The sequence below is a fragment of the Phoxinus phoxinus genome (assembly GCF_949152265.1).
Source record: "Phoxinus phoxinus genome assembly, chromosome: 18".
In the NCBI taxonomy this organism is placed as follows: domain Eukaryota; kingdom Metazoa; phylum Chordata; class Actinopteri; order Cypriniformes; family Leuciscidae; genus Phoxinus; species Phoxinus phoxinus.
Genome location: NC_136893.1, coordinates 13,991,791 through 14,011,699, shown reverse-complemented (window position 1 = coordinate 14,011,699; position 19,909 = coordinate 13,991,791). Strand labels below are relative to the sequence as shown.

The 19,909-nt window shown below is 38.1% G+C and overlaps 1 protein-coding gene across 6 annotated transcripts in view; it reads left to right on the top strand.

Annotated features, from left to right (window-relative positions):
• ttll10 (tubulin tyrosine ligase-like family, member 10) overlaps positions 1-19,909 on the top strand; it is a 32,899-nt gene that overhangs the window by 9,164 nt on the left and 3,826 nt on the right. The window contains exons 1-8 of one of the 6 annotated variants that reach the window (XM_079588645.1): positions 3,862-4,105; positions 14,843-15,196; positions 16,443-16,548; positions 16,897-17,015; positions 17,097-17,217; positions 17,376-17,452; positions 17,574-17,754; positions 19,666-19,837. In XM_079588645.1, coding sequence (XP_079444771.1) covers positions 14,917-15,196; positions 16,443-16,548; positions 16,897-17,015; positions 17,097-17,217; positions 17,376-17,452; positions 17,574-17,754; positions 19,666-19,837 — 1,056 coding nt within the window. In that variant the 5' untranslated portion in view covers positions 3,862-4,105; positions 14,843-14,916. Of the gene's footprint in view, positions 1-3,861; positions 4,106-12,320; positions 12,414-14,136; positions 14,507-14,842; positions 15,197-16,442; positions 16,549-16,896; positions 17,016-17,096; positions 17,218-17,375; positions 17,453-17,573; positions 17,755-19,665; positions 19,838-19,909 lie in introns of those variants that run through there. The other 5 variants (XM_079588644.1, XM_079588641.1, XM_079588646.1 and 2 more) reach the window with 5 other exon arrangements.

Genomic DNA, 19,909 nt, shown 5'->3' with positions numbered 1-19,909 from the left:
TAATCTGTATAGACCAATGACGTGAGCCAGACTCCGTCACATCACAGCATGAGCACCATGGCTTAATGTATCCCAACACATATACGTTCCTTTGCACAAAGGATTTTATATGTTGCTAATGAAAACTCAAAAGGTTGTGTAATGACTGATATTTTGCAGATATTTTTTATTTTTCAAAAATCTGTAAACATTGAAATACTCCAGGCTTCTAAGTCAGGAAAACATTAACATTGTGCATTTTTAAAAAATAGGCCTAATTTACTTTTTCTGTGTATGGTTGTATATTTCACTTTTCCAATTTGCCATGACGTTTGCACATAAATCCCTAAAACGACTGTAGAAATGGCACACACAAAAAACTCAGCTCAAATTGTTTTGATAAATTATTAACTTTTACATTTCTGCTTTTAAATCCTCCAAGAACTGGCCCTATTCAAATCCATTGCAAGTGCCCCACCATAACCTACATTTTTTGCAAGTCAAAATCATTTTTTGTGTTAATCAATAATTTGTGGCATAATGTTGATTGAGTTTAACTTGTACCAGTGTTAGTTTGGTGTAATGTATGTACTATTATAGTATTAATTCATATTTTGAATGTGGTTATATTTTGTTTTGGTTTTAAAGTTATTAGGGTTTTGCTTTATTTTTATTTCAGTTTTAGTCATTAAACTTAAACAAATGTAGTTACCATGTTTTTTTGTGTGTGTTTTTTTTCATGTAATATTTTGTTTAATATATATATATTATTTCAGCTTTATTTTTAATTAACGGAAATGTTTTTTTTTTTAGTTTACAATAACACTGACTTGTACTGAACCTGGAAGGGTCCTGGTAAATATTTCAGGCTTTTTGTTGAAGTCATGAATGTAGCCTATATAGCCTACTATTAGTATGACAGAAAAAATAGATTGACATCTAGACAAGAGTGCTGCCCAATAAATGTGTGCTGCCACTGCCTACTTGCTATACATTTTGTTGAGACATTCAGGATATATAAAGCGAACGAGAGAAACTAGTACATGGGCTTTGTGGAGTCATTCGTTTGTCTCCAGCGAGGAGTGACTCATTCCTTGTGTTCGTTCTGGGTCCTAAATGCAAACCAGTATGAAAAACAGTATGTCACTCTACATTTACATTGCTTATGTTCATCTGCTGTCTATCCGGCACAGGACATGTGTAAGTAAATAAGTGCGTGTGCTAATACATACATTTAGCTATTTGTCATTCCCATGTTTAAGAAAAATGATTGACGTGCAGTAGATCCGAGTACGAAATTGAACACAGATGAGCATATTGCCGTGATTGCTCTCTTCTTGTGGAAGGGCCGTGGCTGCAGTCTATGGCATGGTTCTTCTGGAAAGGGAGCTGATGTCTGTCCCCTCCGCTAGCCTTGCGTGACAGCCATGGCTGATATCTATCTACCCAAATGAGTTTTGGTTGTGCCTGGCCGGTTCATTCTCAAAGCTCATTTGGAATGCAAATGAAAGAATGCTAAACAAAGCAAACCTTTTAGACAGGCCAATTTCCTTCCAGTCAAACCTTGGGGCCTCTTTCGCTGGACAGCCGGGGGAGAGAAGCACGAAGCAGTCGGCCGCTTAATGGATATGGCCCTTTGTCCCCATTTACCTTAGTACAGCACTTCTCTGCTCCGCTGATCAAGAAATACTGTATCAGAGGGAACATCGTATGGGAGTCAATGACTAACTATAAGTTACTTTTTCTCTTTGAAATGAATTCCAGATAACAGTACCTTGCATTTGTAGTCGCATCTTAAGTAATTCATATTTTGCATGTAGCATGGCATGTTTATTCTCTTTTTAATTTACAGTAAGGTCTAAAAGTCTGAGACCACTATTGAAAATGCTTCTGTTTTTCCATTCATTTATTTTTAAACTGAATACAATTTTTCATTACAAATCATATTATCAGCATAGCAATTTGAGTGAAAAGTTTAAACATTTATTTGTATTTTGCTTTAAAGCAACACTAAAGAACTTTTCCTCTTTGGTCGCCCTACAGGTTGGAAGCGGAATTGTCCATTACCGCTGTCGTAAATAATTTAGCCTACCGCAGCCTATTGTCGCACGCACGCTCGCTGTTTTAATAGCGCCGGCTTTGGAATGAACGATGTCCACAGACAAGGTAGAATATGTTGCATGATTTCATGAAAGTGATGTATTGCGACATCAGAAACGAAGAAAAACTAAATAATGACTATTGTAACGCTTGACGTAAACCAAGTCAAATTTGTAGTTTTCTTAGGTCTCATTCGAACTACAGAAACGTGACCTGGTCTGGCAAACTTACATAGTGTGGTTATAGCAGATATGGCTGCAAAGCGAATCCAGAAGTGCCTTTCACCCTGTTACGACTTGATGAACCACCGATACGGTTTTGGAAACATTATTTTAAGGTACTGTAATAAATGTTCTTTAGTGTTGCTTTAATAACAGCAGCACTCAGGCTGCATGAACTCTTGATAATGATCCGTATAAAGAGTCACTCGATCAGAAACGCATAGTGCAGAATCTTAAATATGTCATAAAATGAACCACATTGTGTTATTAAAAGTAAAAGTTTTATGTTTTTAGTTCAGATTGGTCTGAAAAGATTAATGTGCCCTTGATGTCAAAGGTGAGACAGGTCAACATAGCCCACACCTTGAAGTATCGGGTTATCATGGGAAAAACCTCAGTCTTTTGTTCTGACATGATGCTCACACACAATCAGTGATGGCTGAGGAGTCACCTGCCCATTAAACCCCCTTAACAACATCATTAAAATGTGCTCCTTTGTGCCCCTGACAGTTCCTATGGCGGTCATGCTCACATTATCCTTTATATGATTACCTGATACTTCTCCAAGTAATGTAACTATTATATTATTTTATATTATAGAAATTATTTTATATATTAATGTTAAGCATTGTTTTTTATTCAAGAGAAAAAGGTTAAAGGGAAAAGGATTCAATAAAGGATTCAATATCACAGAATGTGTGTGTGTATATATAAAACTTCAGTGTGTGTGTATTTTACTAATAATCGACTGTACAACTGATCAACTCTTTCATAGGGAACAGTTTTGACTTCCCACCCAAAAAAAGAATTGCTGAGAAAATGCTAAATAACGATGAATTCTCACAACAATAGGGTCAATATTTGCCCATTTTGACTTTTGTTGACATTTGTCAGACGTAGGATTAGTATCAAGTCAGTCTGCATTGTTTAAATGAATCCAGCTATTACGTTGAGCCCCAGTGTGTTGTCGGGCCCACCAGCCTGCAGGAGACGAGGGTTAGACAGATGCCTCAAGGCCTGATGACGCAGTGTCACAAACCTGAGTTTACCTGTGTCCCCTCGGCTCATAATATCTAACTCTTTTAGTCTGTTTTATAGGACTGAGGTTAGAGTTCGATGGGTGTGGGCATATGAACAGGGCAAAGGCCAGTTGCTACTTGGTTTTACCCTTTCTAGTTGTAGAGGCTGTGTCTCCTTGCATGTCTGTATCAGAGGATGAGGAAGAAATGCGTAGTCTGTTTTAGAATAAACATGAATGGACTATTTCTGTTGAAATAGGAAAAGAAGGTGCAATCACTCAAAGAGAGATGACATCATAAACATACACAAAGCAGGTTGGGCGGGGGCAGGTGGTTGGAGAGGGCCCTCCGGGGCGGGACTGACCTATCATGGAGTTTGGGACACACCTGCAAGCGCTACAGGCTTAGGAGATTGGCTGCGGCATGAAAATTACACCTGTGGGGGTGGAGGGGCCCTGTTACATGTAAAGCAAGCTCTTTACAAATTCTGTCTCTCTTCTCAAAGAGGTTAAACAGGTAGCATCACCTCGAGCTCCCGGCGACGAGCGTGTTCGTTGAGACAAAGACTTACCTGCTTTGCTACTCTGTTAGTTTCAACGCCCAGCGTCATGTTGGGAGTCTGGTTTCCCGCCTCAAGATGGTCTCCTTCCTGGCTTTCGGGTTGCAAAAATCTTAAAGGGCGTCGTTCAGCCGAAGAGAGAAGAGAAGGACATGCTGGTGAAACGGCGTAACTGACGCGGTGTGGTGTCTCCCGTATTTAGTGGATCGTGTCCCGAGGACGCAAGGGTAACTTTTTTTAAAACTCTAACTATTTATATCTGTCTTTTTGTATTGCGTGGATTGCTTGAGTTTATGTTTGCGCTCGTTGTCCCCACCCTTAGTTTTGTTCCTGTTTGGTAACAAACCATGTCATTGGTAGCGATATTTACAATTTGTACAGTACAAAGTAAAGAACTCATAAGTGAGACAGAACAGGAAGGGGGATGTTTTTTAGTTGGTTGAGGGGCGCTCATAATCGGTATCAAATTCCAATCCATTTAAACAGAAAGAAAAAGGGAGCACAATAGACACAAACCGTCATTCCTTGACTGGATAAACCAGTTTGGGCAGGTAGAGGCAAACCGCCAGACTTGTCAAAGGGGATAAAGAGGGGGCTTAGGAGTCCTCTCTGCTTTTGCTAAAAAAAATACAGCTTTAGAAGGACGCTCTGTAATGTATAATCACTGACAAAAAAGGCCTACAGAAAAGCATTGTTGATAAAGAAAGAGGTCGTATTATTTCTCATTATTAAAAATATTTTTATATTTTTTAAAGCTTTTGATAGAGATAAACAAACAAAAATATCAGCATTTAGTTTCTATTTTTCACCAAATTAAGTGTTGTAAAGATGAATTGTATTTGCTCTTCCAATTGCTTGTAGTAAGGCTTGTCGTTGCATGTCTTTTTGGCATGATTTCAGAGGAAGCGAGACGATGATTGCTGTTTTGTCAGCTTCTGATGCGAAAAGCAAACAAGTGCCTATTAGCTTATACGCACTAAGCTGTCGTCTGCTCTTTTATCCATCTTTCTTGATAGTCACGATCGCTGCTTTAGATTAATAATAAGTCCTGTATTGACTTGACACCGTCTTGATATTGTTTCTAAAGGCAGGCTTATGTTGTCCAGTCATTTCATTACTGCTGATAAATGCATTTTAAAAGAGCTTGTCTGCGGTGGAAAGAAAATGTCGGCTAGGCAGCACAATGGATGCACAGTGAGGTGGAGGGTTTTGATTGGTGGGTGGAAGAAAATGAGTCTGTTTCATTCCCTCATCTGAATGAGTCATTTGTCACAGTTCTATAACCTATCCAGAGCATTATGAGAGTTAACCTGGGACAATGTGCAAAGGTAACAGATCTCCATGTTTGGAGGCCGATGAAGCCTTTATCACAGAGCCGTGAGTGCTGGAAGCGGGCAGCGGTTCTTGCCGTAGTGTTTGTTCCTCGGTGTGAGGGAAGAAAATGGCGTATTAATTACCGTGCGCGGGTGAGAGGTCACGGAAGTGCGGCACATTGAACTTGTGTACTTAAGAGCAGCAATCTGCCACAGTGCACATTCAGTATTTTCATGGGAGGTCATCTATTAGCAGGTGCACATCTTTTTTTAGACATTTTTGAAGATGAATAACTTTTTTTTAGGAGGTTGTTAACATGTTTAACATAATTATGCTGAAAATTTAAAAAGAGTTCTCTGGAAATTCTGAATGATAGGGGAAATTACCACCTACTCCACATATGCAAATGACCCTCATCCACTTCCTATTCCCATTCAAACTTAAGAAAAACATTTTGAAAAAAAGGAAACATACCTTATAAAGCAGGAAATGAATAAATCTACTACATATTTATCTCGTTATATTCACATAGTAGGAAACAACACGTTCATTTAAACCTGAAGAGCAATTAGAGTCGTCAGAGCGAGGCCCGCCTTTAAGTAAGGTTTAGGGTTTCCTCGTCTTTGTTCTTCACAAACTATTGATTAAGGCCAAGCCTAGTTTACCCCTCAGGTTGTCCATTTCAGTATGGAGTCACATTCCAACCAGGAGGGCAGGGTTACCTGATCACACCTCACTCTCAACCCAGAGACCAGTGCAGACAGCCAGGAAAAGTTCAACCTGCACCTGACGGCAGTTGAAATGTGAGGGAAAGATAGAGAAAAACAGAACAGGGGACATTTATTCTACCAGAAGGACAGTGACGATAGACGAGAACCCACAAGTATGTGCTTAAAACGTTTTCTGCTTCTGACTTATTCTCTTTTCCCCCTCTCTCTTCTTCTCTTCCTCTTTCTTTCTTTCTCAGAAGGCCTGCTGCACTGGTTTATAATGCTGATGATTAACCAAATAGAGGCTGCCGTCTGGGAGAGCAGGTCTGCTTGGGCTTTTCATTGCATGGGTCCTGACTGAGCAAGAGGAAGCTGAAACCTTTTCAGGCACCTGCTGGAAATTTGAGATTTTTTTTTGTCTTTCTTTTCCCCCCTTACTTGCTTTTTTTTTTTTGTTACTTTACCAGGGTCCCTTTCACGACGGTAAGGTTACAGCCACTCTCTCTACCCTTAAGTTTGCACTCGCTCTCTTTCTATCTTTCCCTCCCATTCTCTTTTTTCTGCTCCCCCTCATTGCTCTGCTCATTTCTCATTTTCTCACGAGATCTACAACTTAAGTTCTTTGTCACAATTTTTCAACACTTTTTTTGCTTTGGTGGTAATTGTTTTGAATAATTAGCATGATTTTGTGTTTGTTCTTCTCATTTAACGGTTATAATTATGTATTTGAAAAGAATAACCACTACAGCTACTACTACTCGGTCATAAAAAAAGTACTTTTTAGATCTAGTCTACTTGTATCTTATTATTCAAATCAGATCAGTAATTCATTTCACCACCTTTGTCCAATATTTAGCCATTTGTGACAGAAACCATTTGACTGTCAGTATGCTAAAGATAGTGTTTCTCACTTTGTGCGCTACAAACGTTACTCAGTAAACAGGAAGTGTCTAGATCGACCTTCTCAATGCCGAATTTGGTCGCAGGTCAGTCCGGAACAACATTCCAGCTTGCTGTTATCACTACACATTAGCAATAGTCAACCCTTCCCACACTCGCTGTAATTCTGTTTCTCTTAATAAGACAACTGGGGTTTTAGGTTTGTATCATGCACTGTGAGGATGAGCGAATCTTTCGACGCCACCCATTCAGGCCTTTGTTGCTTTCATCGCAAAGGGGTTAGGTTTGGGTGGGGGGGCGCCGTTTAGCAGAAATGCATATTTTTTTCCCCCCTCTATATTGTTAAAGCGAACAGCCCTCCCAGCCTGGCCATGATGTCAAATCAGACCAGTCAGAACAGGTTTGGGCAATTATTAACTGTCTTAGTGGCCCACTCTGCACTTCAGCTGCTGTTTTTTAGATGAACAAAGCCATACGCCATACTAGCTCTACCTGTTTTTGAGCAGGTTATTTTGCTGGCATACCCCTTTGTCTGGGACAGTTGACTGAGTCAGAGCTGTTATCAAGCCCTGTTGATACTACATCAGTTTCTGTGGTTGACTCCCCAACTTATGCCGTTACAATCCGATTTTAAACAACACAAAGAACTGGTTTCTTATAATACTGTTAACATTATGTTTTGGAGTGTTTCTGATGATAGCATTTGATATGTTTCACCGGACTGACATGTTTTTCACTTGCTAAGACTGATTTGGGTAGTCTTCTCCATCTTACGAGGCAGCATTGGATTTCATTACTTTTTCTAATACTGCCTGGTAATGATGATGATGGCTGTCCACGAACTTCAGATACAGAACTTTTTCTATCAGCGTCCTGGAAATATTAGCACTCATCGCTGGCGCTTAGCAGCCATCTTACCGGGCAGTGCTGGACTGTGTATCTGTTTTCTAACACTGTCTGGTAACGATGTTTGTTGGGTGACCTCATTACTTCAAGGGGAAGTGCTCGTGTTAGTTCACATCCAGTCATTCAATTGAGAATAATGATATTAGTCTACATGCAACTTACTATACATGTGCTTGTATGATACATGATGAAGCTAAAGAAGGAAAGGCTGTATTATCGCTATGGTAGCAATTCTTCACAATGTTTGACAGCACTTGTTTTGTCTTTGTTTCCACTGTTGGGATGAGAGAACCACATAAGGGCATGTGTTTGTTTGACAGTTTGCTTAATGCATATAGGCCATGTTTCCACAGAAACCATAACGAACTCTGCACTTCCTGGTGTGGTCTTAACTACACTGTCCTAGAAATGCCTTTTAGACTGTGTTTTTTAATGGTGTTAAAACAATTAGCATATTGTGTAGTACCCAAAACTATACATTTCATTCTATTACAATTACAAATTCAGAAGCAACGCTCAAAGTTAAAGTATCAGCAGTTAGAAAGTTCAAAATGTTGCATAAAGAGACGACCCTTTGCTTGAAAAGTCTTTAGAAATGATCTTAATAAATGACTTGAGGGGCTTTGTTTCTTTTCTTTCTTTTTTTTTGACGTTGTCGCATTTTGTGTTTCAGACGTCTGAACCGCACCCAGCCTTAGTTAAAGAATACCAGTCGGTTTACTGTTAAACCAGACCTGCTGAAAGTTTCGTAGTCCCCTCCCCCCCTCTTATGTTGAGTGTGGCTTTTGTGATAGCAGGCGAGCCGTGATTGGTCCAGCTCGTTTAACCTGCGTGGCACATCCTGCAACTGACACATGAGCTCAGCGTAACCCTCCCGATAAAAATAGACATAATGACATCCTCAACTCCTCCTCTTCCCATTCCCCCCTCTCCTTCTTTTATCCCTGACTATATATTTTCCCACAGAAAATCATCTTGGCAAATGTCCATGTTAAACATGTCATTCCTCAATCTTTTATGAGGAGCTTTACTTTTGAGTAATTTAATTTACATTACAGGGACATTTTCTGTACACTTAAATCCTGAACTATAATGATCTTTGCCGCTTGTAAACATTTTTAAGGTACAGAAAGTCCTGTTTCCTTCATTATGCCATTAAACATGATGGTTGGGAAGAATAAATGGTTGTATAGTTGCTTAAGTACTGAATGTTTGTTTAAGGTGGGTGAATTGACTCGCAAATACTGAACCACACCTATATTTGCTTGTATGGGGTACTTTTTATTCTTCACTTATGTATGTATGTCTAAAATGAACTCGTTTGTCAATCACCATCCCCCCTTTTTGTGTTTTTATTGCCCGTATTTACATAACCACGTCATCTACAGTCCCTTAGGCCTTTTGAAATACACGCAGGTTGGCTGTATGTTTGTTCCGAACAAAATTGTTTTATGGCATTAGCCAAACTGAGTGCTTTTCTGTACGTTTCATATTCTATTTTTATTTTTGTAAGTTAACATTATTTCCTCTTTATCAGGTGTCACAGAGCCAGGCCTGTTGATAGGCGTCTTACCAGACATGGTTAGATCTAATAATTTGTGTCTAATACTGTCTGGTAATGCCGTCCATCACACGCTAATGTCATCTTTTCTATCTTGAAAGAATAACTTCAGTGTGCTTGAAAGAAGGATGTGGAAAATCCATCATTTTCCTATCTACATATGCAAATTAAGATCCTGTCATGGTAACTTTTATCAAAATGCATGCAGAGTTTCGTCGTTATGATGCAAACCAGAGCTATAACTCCCAACAGTCTTCACATATGTTATTAATGGGACATATTTTGTGTTATGCTATATATGTAATTTTATAAGAAACTGTGAATCCTACACTGGAAGACTGGTATTTTGCAATTCTCTTCCATGTGTTATGAGTCAAAGTTTCTGCAATAAACCCTGCAAGTAAATTAATTTGGTCTGATATCTGGGACATGTACTTTTATGTATATTTTATGTTTTTGCTCAGTGTATATAGATGTTTCATGCGATTACATCATAATTCTTCTGATACATACTGTAAACTGAGACTGTAGATTTAGACTAGTATCCACATTAAATCAGAGTGTATACGAGGCTATGAAAAAAGCTAGATCAGAAATGGGCATTATTATAAAAGGATTTTTGTAATTTGCTGCTGATTACCCAACACAACGATCCTCCAGTGTCACCATGGTAACTAAATTCCACATGGAAAAAAGCTCACAGTGTTCACTACTGGTATGTTGACTAGTTTCTTTCCAACTAACCATGCTGATTTGCAAATATGTGGATCGGAGCAACAAAAGTGAAAACTGCATCAATTGTAGTGTGTTGAAAGGTACAGAAATAATGAAAACAGTTCAGACTTCAATTGAGTGTGTCTGAGACATTTCTTTCGATTCTATCAGGTCAGTCAGGCATGCATTCATCGGTCAGGTAAGGTGTATGTAAATCTGGGTCTGGCTCTGCTGCTGGCTTGGTCATTGTGTTCATGTGACTCCTCAGTGGGTCGACCGGAATGCCTGGCCTCAGAGCAAAGCAAGATCCAGTTACATGTGAACAGAGCTCCTTTTTAACTACCTCAATTTGCCCTGTTCTGCCAGGACCTCATTGTGTTGCTGTGGAAAGCACACTGCCAGTGAGGCCCTGTCGTGCTGAGGTGCAAGGACACCAGGACAATGATATGTAAAAGAGCTTTTTACCTTCATGCACCTATGTACTCAAACGCAAACTACTGTGAATGAACATATGAATGATTCCTTGAAGTTCAAATGTAAAATGACACAATGGCTCAATAAAGTTCACATACAAAAACCAATACAATGGCCCTTTATTTGCTATTTCTGTTATCTCTGAAATATTAGTCCGTCACGGACGGTTTTGTCTGCTGCTATAATGCAGCATTTGGCACCCAACTCTTTTATGACATAAATGAATCTCTTTTGTCAACTGGTCATCTAAATGCCCATTCACACTAAGGATGAAAAGAATAGCAGAGTCCACACCACAATTATAATGTTAATGTCTCAGAGAAACGATACTTTCAGATTTTTTTTTCCACCTGGTTAATAATAAAAACATTGGCAGCCAATCAGAATCCATCCTGCTTTCAAAAACGTAGACATTTAAAGCATCAGACGACAAAACTGCAGCTTTGGTCTGGACACTAATGTTGTTATCATTATCTTTACAGTTATCGTTTTTTAGTGTGAACAGGCCTTACATATATTTTGTGATCAGTTAGAGTAGTAATACAGCAACTAAAAATAACCCTGTTCAGTATTATGATTTGTTTTTCAAAGAAGTCTCTAATGCTTGTCAAGGCTGCAATTATTTGATCAGAAATATATTACAATTGTGAAATAGTACAATATTTTTTTTTTATATTAATATAATTTTAAATGTAATTTATTAGTAGCAAAGGTGTTTCCCTATCAAGTAAGTTACACCTACAACTTACTTCTATAGTATAGTATATCAGCATTTTAACTATTTAACCAATAATTGGTACTTGGATAATCAAGGAAAGAAATGTGACAAATTCATGTTTGTTTGAACATTATTGGATAGAATGTAAAACAACAAATTGTCAAAGAAGATTAAAGTGAGTTAAATGCGTCAAGTGAAAACAGAAAGTGAGCCTGTCATCGCGTGACATCACAAGAGAATTCCACATCGCCGGAAACTCTGGAGAATTCCAGCACCGGTCTGTGCTTGCTCACTTGTAGCCAAACTAGATTCCAACCAACAGAGGGTGAGGTTAACCTAGGATTGCCAATGAAGTGGAACAGGCTGTCAAGATGAACACGTGTTTAAACGGCTGTGACATACAGTACCTTTAGGAAAAGTAGTATTCACACTTATAGGGAACTCCCCGATTACTTTGCAAAGGGTTTTTACCACAACTCTTAACCACCCATTCTCAGTTATTTCGATCATTCTAAGAAACTTGAGAGTTTGTTATACATCTAGCTCCTGGGGAGAGACTGTTCTGTGCTTCATAAGATTAAACGTTGGGCCTCTTGCGTTCTTTTTTTCTTTAATGCTCCTCCTCCGTCAAAAAAAACAACGTCACCCCTCATTTGCCTCACTAATACAGCAGTTTGTCAGGTTCTGGTGACTGAGAAACAAGGAATGATGGCACAACATGATGACAATAGACTTTCACCAACTGTGAACAGCATGAAAATGCATTGTTTTTCCTTTCCACTCCTCCACACTCCATTGTGTCTCAAAGTTATGGTGAGTTTCAGGTGACCCCCCCAAAAAAGTGACACTTTTTCCCTTCAAAAATTACATGCATATAAACTCTTCAGGAGGCTACTTCCTTGTTTGTGGCAAAGATGAGGAACAGGACAGTCCACTAAAAAAGATAAACGGTCTCTCTCGCTCTCAAACACGCTCACACACACACATAGTCATAAGCAGATGGTGAACCAGGGGAGTTACGTGGCTGTAAAACAAACCTGTTTTCTTTGTCCACCTACACAGCGCTCTGTACACAGCGTCTATCAGATTGCAGCCTACTGGAAAGGTGTGGCTGAAACCAGCAATGTACTAAATACTGTCCATGACTACAAGCCACATCTGACTTGAAGCCACTGCATTAAGAGCTTGTAGCTTCCAGTAAAAGACACAATCCATCACAAATTAATGTGATGCAAAAGGTAATGTTTTGCTCTTTACACAATAGTTTTGTTTGTATAATATTAAAAATTAGAAAATTAATTGAAAAAAAAAAATGCAAATTAATATTTTTATTCATTGACCCTCATAATACCCTATTTTTTGCACAGAGAAACATGGGTCACATTTTCTTCGGAAAGTTTAAACATTGATTTATAAACTTTTTATGCCTGGGATGATAGTGTTTGCATACTTATTCTGCTAAAAAAATTGCCATTATGTAATACACACACACACACACACGGTTTAGGATCAGTTCCCTCCACAAATTCTTAATCACAAGGATTACCTCTACTCAATGAGCAAGACCAGAAACTATTGGGATTGAAGCTGGTGTCAGGAGTGGGATTACAGTTAACTGCCACTGGTGTCTGGGTGTGTCTTACAGAGTCGGTTGTTATGAAGAGCAGTAATTTTCACACTTTATAAAATGTAGGCTATGTGGGAACTGACTATAGCACCTCCGAATCTAAAACATGAAAAAATATGTACCTGCATTCATGTGATTAAAATACAGAGGTTCAAATCTCTGTCCACACTGAAAATGAGGGATTCAAAATCTAATTTAAACCTGGAAATAAACTGACAGTTTTAGAATTTTGAAACATTTTTAACAAAGTAACTTTACAATGTAAAATTACAAAGAAAAAATTCCATGTCACTGAAGTAAATTAAGATTAGCACATATTATGTAGATATGTAACAATGTAACAAAAACTACAGACAAGTTAAAGAGAAGCATTACAGTACTTGACTATGTGCAAATACCAAATAGGCCTATATGTGTTGTCTAATGCAACACAATATGACACAATATCCGTCACACAATATCCACAATATATTGTACACACAACACAATATCCGCTGGAAGAGGTGTTAGTGAGGCCAGCAGGGGGCGCTCACCCTGTGGTCTGTGTGGGTCCTAATGCCCCAGTGTAGTGACGAGGACACTATACTGCCAAAAGAGCGCCGTCCTTCGGATGAGACGTTAAACTGAGGTCCTGACTCTCTGTGGTCATTAAAAATCCCAGGATGTCCTTCGAAAAAGAGTACGGGTGTAACCCCGGCATCCTGGCCAAATTTGCCCCTTGGCCGCTGTCCATCAAGGCCTCCTAATCATCCTCCTATATATACTAATTGGCTTCATCACTGTCTCCTCTCCACCAGTAAGCTGGTGTGTGGTGGGCGTTCTGGCGCAATATGGCTGCCGTCGCATCATCCAAGTGGATGCTGCACATTGGTGGTGGTTGAGGAGATTCCCCCCCCTTCTATGTAAAGCGCTTTGAGGTCTCAGATAAAGCGCTATATAAATGTAACGAATTATTATTATTATTATTATAATATGGTTACACACAATTAGAATATGAATAAGAAGCTCTGTTTAGCGTCTATCTTTCTTATTAAGGAAACTGCATAGAGACTGGTGTGTTTGGGCTTGATATTTATTGAGGTTTTGTTCTTTGTTTGACGTTTTTCCTTTGTGTTATGTTCATGACAACACAATCCTGAAAAAAAAAAAACATACAGAAGACCGATAGGCCTCTATAAGCCGAGTAATTAAAACCATTGTCTACGATATTTTTATGGGACATTGATCCATTTTTAAATCAACATTAGCTCCAATTTCCATGTTTTACACCTAATTGAACACAATAGCTTAAAATGGATCAAATAAACAGCATCAGTGCACACCATTCATTGTGGTTGAAAATGCCCTCTCACATTACTGTAATGCCAAAACAGTAATCTGTAAGACGATTAATAATGAATGGTGTTAGGTTGGAAGAAACACTGAGAATCATTTCCTGGAGTGATTCTTTTGTTCTGAGATTCTAGCCTCCAGTAGTAGCTGTTGCCAAGACACCCATTTCCTAGGTAACAAGCAGTTGTTTACATTGACCTGGCTAGTTTGAGTTAGCATGGTCCAAAAGTCTCTTAAGTACATGGACTGAATAAACAATGTTTGACTGCCATACCATACGATCACAACCAGTTTAGATGTTCCAAATGGAGACAGCTACTTTTTAAAAGAAGAACGGAATAATAAACATTTTAGTTTATCTCCAAAATCACAGTAAGTTTAATAAAACATTTATTTACTAAATTTCTAAGTAAGTTAACTTAGCTGCTAAGCTAATCCACCATTGCTAAAATGCAGTATAACATTTTTCCTTGGTTATATGTAATGTGTTTTCTGCATTTTTTTTTAATTGTATGTGTTACAAAATCATAAAAATCAATGTTTTGTTTTACTAAAATAAGTGTTACCGCTTAAATCATGCTTCTTTAGTAACGTTACTGCAGTTTCAAAGGTTATTTTCTCAAGAAATTCCAGTGACCAATAAATACCAAGTTGAAATGTAGCCAAGCATATCTGATGTTGCTGTTTTCTGGATCACTGGCTCTACAGAGGTCAGTCGGGCATTGCTGGGCAAATCCCTTTTCTTCTCCATGGATCTGGGCAGGTAGGGGGGAGTGACCGTGATGTCATCTGAGAGCCGGGTTGAGCCCCGTCAGCACAGAGAAGAGCCAGGTGCTGGACAGAGACAGGACACACAGCATGTCCGTGGATACACACAGCAGACGATGATCGGCCTGGGCCAATCAGACGAGGAGGAGAAGGGCAGCCCGCTGAATGCTGGGGTTGAGGTTGTGGTGCTACAACATGTGAATGGCGCTGAAATGCAGAAGGAGAAGAGCAAGGAGATAAGGAGACGGGCCGCTCAGATGCACAGAGTAAAACATCTGGATGCAGCCCCACCAGGTGTGTGAGATTATTTGCGTGTGTGTTTTTATGTAGATGGAGAGACGCTCATAGATGTACTGCAGTTTGTTTATTACTTTACTTTAATTACTTAGGCTATTTTAGATGTCACTGCACTATTAAATTAATTCATTCAATGAGCAAATGTTGTCTGGTGGTAAGGGGATACAGTGAGTAGTATGTATGGCTGATCATAACATGGCTGCTCCGATGAGGCGACAAGCTCCATATAAAATAAAAATGCTTTTAGGTTACTGATATGATTGGAATCTTAAATAAATACATACGTATAATTCATATCTATTACTTGTTTAATAAGGAATAGTGTGCTCCTATTGAACACTTTTTAACTGTAACTTAGAATGCAGTCTTATAATTAATATTTTCCGTAATTATAATATGAATAAGTATACAAATTATTCATTATTATATTAATAATAATCATATATCTTAAAGTAAATATTATTATAAAAATTAATTTAATTGCTTTTGAAAAATCTAATGTTTGATATCAATGAAAAAGTAATAATATTTCTGTTTAATAATTTCCATAAAAACAAATGTAACTAATTTTAATATAGTATTGTTGGTAGTATTGATATGTTTTGAAATATATCCAGTTAAAAATGCCATATACTGATATGACTGAAGTGACGTCAAAACATTTCTTTATATCTACAAATTATTAATAAAATATTACACCTAACGCAGTATTTATGGTCTTATATTTAATATTTATGATAAAATAATTATAATTGTTGTTGTTAGCATTGTCATTAGCATTATTATTATACAAATAAATCATTAAATTGAAAAATGTAATAATGGTTCAGAATAAAAACCTTTTTAACCAAGGTGTTTTTGGATGGGAAATTTGTGATATCCACAGGGCACAGTACTTGTAGAATGACTCAGTTAATCAGCATTCTGTAAATGGCTCAGTGCCAGCAAACAAACTAGACAACATGATACAGGGTTAAGTCTAGTCAGGCGTGCACTCGCGGGTCAGGAAAAGGAGGTGAGATTAATTTAACACTTTGTTGGATCAGGTGTCTCCCTCTAGTCCAACTCTGATCCGCCCCCAGCTGACGCACGGTATAACACTCACGATAAGGGTCATTGCCAATTTTTCAACCAACTTTTCATTGTATGTCTTGATAAATAATGTAAAATATAGTCCATGTATTATTTTTAATTGTTTAGAAAGTGAAGTTCACTTAGTTTGTATTTCTTTGTGTATGTAAAGGTTCAGTGAGCAACTCATTTGTTGAGAGGGACAGAGACAAGCGGCCTGAAGATCCACGGGGCCCTGGACCCTTCTTCTTCTTCGGGGGGAGCAATGGGGCCTCCATGTGAGTATATAAAAACTCACTGACCAGGGTGTTTTGGATGGTGTTTTTTTTCATGAATAAAACAATATTAAGTGATTTTTTTCCCATGTTGTGTTATAGTGTGTGATTTGCAGAAATCAGTTCAGTTTGACTAAATGAAGTGTGGACTGCAGTTTTGGTGTTTTTCTTGGTCTTTCTTTGCCCTTTAGTCTGGATGGTACTTGAGAGGCCTACGACCATATATTCAATTTATAGACATACCAGTGGCTTATGATAAATAAATAGACAGATTTTCCACTTCTTGAGAATCTATCAAACCATTTTTTAAATCCTTTCAAACATGATATCTTGGTTTGATCTGATATTTAGAGTTGTTTCATATTGTGAGGGTCGAGGCTGGCAGCGCATATTTGACAAGACCAGAACGGACTACAAGCTCAAGTGGTGTGAAACTAAATCACCTGCTACCTACAACGGCTTCAAAGCAGGTGATCTGCGTTTCATAATGTCAAGATCACAGCAATCATAAACAAAACCTTCTACACTTTTGTCTGTTTTTTTCCTTACAGGTGGCCAATTGCTTTACCAGATACCCAATAATAAGGTATTGACCACTAAGATTGGCCTTCTGAACAGCCTACGGGAGTATGACCGAGTCAGCAGCAAGGTTAATTATGGATGTGGAAACAGGTTAAAAATGAATATACTTTTAGATAGTACCAGTTACACAAATCTTTGATAGCCTTTTCAGAATATCAGTCATGTTTACTTTACTATGTTACCACTGAAATATTCTTCTTTTATCTAACTGCCGCATCTACATATACATTTTTTTTTACATGTTGCAGGAGGATGAAGCTTGAGGACTTCTTTCCTGTCACTTTCCGCATGGATATGAAGGATGAGAGAGAAGCATACTTTAAAGGCACGACATGTTATAGAGATACAGACAGAAACAGTAGAGAAAGATACTCTGTTGAAACCATATCTTCAGTACTTCATCATCAGTGAGAGTGTAATGAATGTAAAATTGATGTGGCCTTTAGGAATATGCAATGATAAATCCAGCATGTGGATCTGCAAGCCGACAGGCCTTAATCAGGGCCGTGGAATTTTTCTACTGCGGATGCCAGAAGACATCACAGCATTCAGAGAACGACTGCAGAACACAATAGAGAAGAACAGGAAGTCGCCTTTCAATACGCCACAAGCTCTGATTGTTCAACGGTATGTATAGCTGACAATTTCGAAAGATCACATGTTTTAATTATATGTAATCATCAGTGTTGGGGAAAGTTACTTTTAAAAGTAATGCATTACAATATTGCGTTACTCCCTAATTGCATTACTTAGTTACTTTTTTAGAAAAGTAATGCGTTACGTTACTTTTGCGTTACTTTTTTCCCCACCTGTGCTGGGCTTGTTTTTTTATAACACAAAAGGTCTATTTGTTGGCAAATGTAAAGACCCTTTCACAGCAAAAGTGAAATAATAATCCTCAGGCTGAAGGACATGTGTACAGTAGAGGAAAGCAAACAAGCAAACCTTTCTATATATCTATAGCCATTTCTGCTTATTTAACTGAATCATCGAAGGTCAGAAGCAAGTACATTGGTCAATAAAGGGAGATTAAATGCATAAAAAATAATGTTTTATTTAACATATTTAGTTATTGGAGGTTTGCATAGTATTCTGATTCTGCATTTCACTGATTTTATTCATTTTGAGGAATATTTAATATTTTATTTGTGCAAGTGAGATGAGTAAATGCTCACATTTAGTCTAGAACTACAATAAACATCATGTTCACACACACACACACACACACACACACACACACACAGCACTTTGATTTGTTTCAACATGAGGACAGGAGAGCTGTCAGTCAATAAATGGGAAAACAAAGTAACTTGCATTACTTATTTGAAAAAGTAACTTAGATATTTGTAAATTTTAAAAGTAATGCGTTACTTTACTAGTTACTTGAAAAAGTAATCTGATTACGTAACTCAAGTTACTTGTAATGCATTTCCCCCAACACTGGTAATCATGCTGTGAATCATGGCCTCGGTGTCCTATAATCCTGCTAAAATTCATGGTCAACGCCACTGGCATCAATCAAAAACAGCTTGATGTCTACATGCTATTTTTTTCAGTCAGAAATCAGGCAACATTACAAAATACAGTAGTTGTGCCACAGAGTAAGCTAACATGCACTCTGTAGGGAGGCTGTGATCAGGGCTAGTTTCTGTTATGCTAGCTCGGCGAAACTGCAAAGACTATTCTTTCATTATTGAGGTTGTTAGAACTGTGGCTATAATCTTCATTAGCGACTGTTTCTATGGGCCACTATACGTAAGCCGTCCGCCATATTGGAACGCTCACCGTGACTTTCTACCCGGATCTGTTCACGTCCTCAGACTCGAATTTTTGCGTTTTTTTTATCAACACTATCAATGCCGAAATAAAACTGCAGCAGTCAGGTGGTACAAGTAAGAGCTCTGTATTGTTTACGACGCTCATTATTATTGTAATGTCAAGTGGTTTGAGAAGGTTATTTAACACAGTCTCTCGTGATGTTTTGCAGAGTCTGTTGTGCGCGTTCATGTGTTTTGAAGGAGGCGTGGCTTTGGAGACACTCTGAAGGGAGGGTGGGATCTCATGCTTTTAAAGCTAGCTTGCTATTGCTAGCCTCTCTGAAATTGCCTACCCTACCTTTAAATCTCGGCTGAGGCTTCGTAATGCTGTGGCATCTTGGAAAACTCATTGATTTTTACTGTGAGTAACGACACGTTGACCGTTCCAAGATGGCGGACTCATCGACGTGTGTGGAGCAGTCGAACGTGGCATATACATATAATACATACCTACCATGGTTAGGACAGCATGGCAAGCTATTTGCCACTGTAAAGAATGCACAAAATGAACACAAGTATTAAATAAGAATTAAATAAGTAAATAAATATTAAAATCTTTGAATACATACTGATTAAATGTATATCTAAAAAATATTATTTAATAAATTATTAATGAATACCTGATACATGTTCATCTTAAAATGAGTATACTGGAATGCATTTTTAAAAGGTGTAACCTTAATCAGTACAAATTAATTTATGTTCTTCTGATTATTTTAAGGTACATCGAGAACCCTTTGCTACTAAAAGGTCGGAAATTTGATGTGCGGTCATACTTTCTAATTGCTTGCACCTCGCCATACATGGTGTTTTTTCGCCATGGTTATGTCCGATTGACATGTAACCTTTATGACCCCAACTCTGACAATATCACTGCCCACTTGACCAATCAAGTAAGCCAATGTGTAAATTTAAAAGACTAATTAATGTTAATATCTATATGCTTGTTTTAGGCTTTAAGATAC